Genomic DNA, 2609 nt, shown 5'->3' with positions numbered 1-2609 from the left:
CCCGGCTAACTTTTTTATGTATTGTAGAGACGAGGTGGTGTCAGCTGGTCTTGAACCCTGGACTCAGGCAATCCTCTCGCCTCCGCCTCCCGAAGTCCTGGGATGGCAGGCGTGAGCCACTGTGCAAGGGAGTATTTTTAAAAGCCTGACTCAGCTCATAATACTCCTCTGCTCCCTCAGATGGCCTCCCACTGCGATTAGGAACAAAAAAATCCAAACATTTGAACTAGAAACACACACGGCCAGAGGGAGGCACCCATGACAAGCCGGAGAAGGAGGCCCAGGCAGAGAGACTCACAAATGCAGGGTCACCAGGGTGGACCCAAGGCCAGCGAGAGGAGGGGAGAGACCAGTCAACGCCAGGGCCCCGCACCAGGGACGGGGGAGCAGAGGAGTAATGTCGGGGTGTAAGAGGTCACTTTGTTTGCACTGAAGTAGTAACAGGAGAAGCCACCATGGCAGATGAGGCGACAGGCAGTCTGAGATTGTGGCAGGGAGACGCATAAGAAGTTGTAACTATCCATCCAGGACGGTTGGTGGCTTCATGAGAGTGGCGACAGCCACTCTCTCTATGTGTGTGTGTTTAGAAATTCCCAAAGAAAAAGTGAAAGGCGCCAGGCATGGTGGTTCACGCCTGTAATCCCAGCACTTTGGAAGGCAGAGGCAAGAGGATCGCCTGAGCCCATGGGTTCGAGACCAGCCTGGGCAACTTGGCGAGACCTCGTTTCTGCAATAAATTTAAAAATCAGCCTGGCGTGGTAGTACACACCTGTGGTTCCAGCTACTCGGGAGGCCGAGGCGGAAGCATCGCCTGAGCCCAGCAGGTCGAGACTGCGGTGCATGCCCCTGCCCTCCAGTCTGGGAGTCAGAGTGAGACCCCGACTCAAACAAATGAATACGTAAACAATAAAAGAAGAAAGGGTGAACCGGGCTCGGTCGTACAGCCTGTCACCCCAGCGCTTCGGGAGGCCGAGGCAAGTGGATGGCCTGACCCCGCGGGTTCGAGACCCTCCCTGGCAACTTGGCGAGACCTCATCTCTACAATAAATCAAAAATTAGCCGGGCATGGTAGCGCGCGCCAGTAGTTCCAGCTCCTTAGAAGGCTGAGGCGGAAGGCTTACTGCACTCCAGTCTGGGCGACAGGGTGAGACTCCAACTCAAAAAAATAAAATAAAAAAAAAATAAAAGATCTAGATTTGGCTTTTTTAATTAATTAATTAATTAATTTTATTTTAAGAACTTCAATTTGACGCTAACTTCCTGCCTCTTCAAAAGGCGGGTGGTGGAACCCTTGAGCAAGTTAAGTCTCAGTTTCCGCACTGATCGAGCGGTGGTGGCATGCTGGCATTACACACAGGCGTGTCCCGGCCTGGCATGGTGCGCTGGACACAGGGAATGCCCAGTGATGACAGCTGGTGTTTGTGCTGGCGTCCAGCCTCCTTCCTTCCCACCCCCGACTCCGCCTCCCCGTCCATGGAGTAGTTGAAGAAAATGTCACTGACATTGGTGATAGTTTCTCCGTCTTCTGCCTGGCTCCTGAGGGTGTAGATTCTTTTAATCAAGTCAGCAATCACTCGGTTGACTTCCCCAGAAAAAATGACCACATCTTTTGGTTTCGGAATTCTTTGTCTCTACACTCCTCATCTTGAGCCACTGTTCACCTTCCCTAGAAGAATAAAGTGAGCTTCAAATCATTGTATTTATACTGAAAAAGAACTCAAGGCACCTCAGAAAATTTCCCAGCCATAAAGCATCAACAAGATCTGCCAATCAGGCTGGGCGCGGTGGCTGAAACCTGTCATCCCAGCATTTTGGGAGGCCGAGGTGAGAGGATTGCCTGAGCCCAGGGGTTTGAGACCAGGCAGGGCAACTTGGTAAGACCCCGTCTCTACAATAAAACAAAAACATCAGCCGGGCTTAGTAGCACACACCTATAGTTCCGGCTAGTTGGAAGGCTGAAGCGGAAGGATCACCTGAGCCCAGCAGATCAAGGCTGTGGTGGCCATGAGTGTGCCAAGGCTGTGGTGGCCATGAGCGTGCCACCGCACTCCAGCCTGGGCAGCAGAGTGAGATTCTGACTCAAAAAAAAATAAACACAGACTCACTAAAAGACATCAAAATTGATGAGTTTAAAAACTGTTTTGGGGGGTGGGATTGGCAGTTGAGGGAAACTGCTAGGGGAGGGAGGGGCACACCTCATCCACAAGGGGACCTGCATAGTCAATGTTTGTCTACCTAACCCCGAATTGTATCCCACATCTCTAAAATAAAAAACTTTTGAGTGGTAGAAAAGGAAAAAGCGTCTTGATAGGCGTCCTGCATCCGAAGGAGAGTTCTTTGAAGGTGACTGAAGTTTAAACATGCAAGAACAAATACCTAGTTTTAATAAATAAATTCCGGGCTCTGGGGGTTCCCTCGTACATATAAACGAGTTGAGCGTTGACCTTAAAGAAGAGAAGGATGGGGCAGCTTGACGCCAGGGCGTGGGGCTCCGGCGGCGCTCGGAGGCCCCGGTCGCGGGCTTGCAGCCGCCCTCCGCAGCAGGCAGGAAGCAGCCCGAGCCCCGCCGCGGGTTTGAGGCGCCCTCTGCCCCTCGCAGGGTCACGGCG

At 52.2% G+C, this 2609-nt stretch overlaps 1 protein-coding gene across 1 annotated transcript in view; it reads right to left on the bottom strand.

Moving 5' to 3' along the window:
• Positions 1 to 2609, bottom strand: part of LOC103276600 (cytochrome P450 27C1) — a 23089-nt gene that overhangs the window by 9716 nt on the left and 10764 nt on the right. Inside the window, 2 exon segments of the mRNA XM_021706973.1 lie at positions 374 to 479; positions 1452 to 1631. Of these exon segments, the coding sequence (XP_021562648.1) occupies positions 374 to 479; positions 1452 to 1631 (286 nt within the window).

This window comes from Carlito syrichta, unplaced genomic scaffold (assembly GCF_000164805.1).
Source record: "Carlito syrichta isolate Samal-C Ts95f unplaced genomic scaffold, Tarsius_syrichta-2.0.1 Scaffold316266, whole genome shotgun sequence".
Taxonomy (NCBI): Eukaryota; Metazoa; Chordata; class Mammalia; order Primates; family Tarsiidae; genus Carlito; species Carlito syrichta.
The sequence above is the reverse complement of the archived record's forward strand: the minus strand, read 5'-3'. Positions and strand labels throughout refer to the sequence as shown.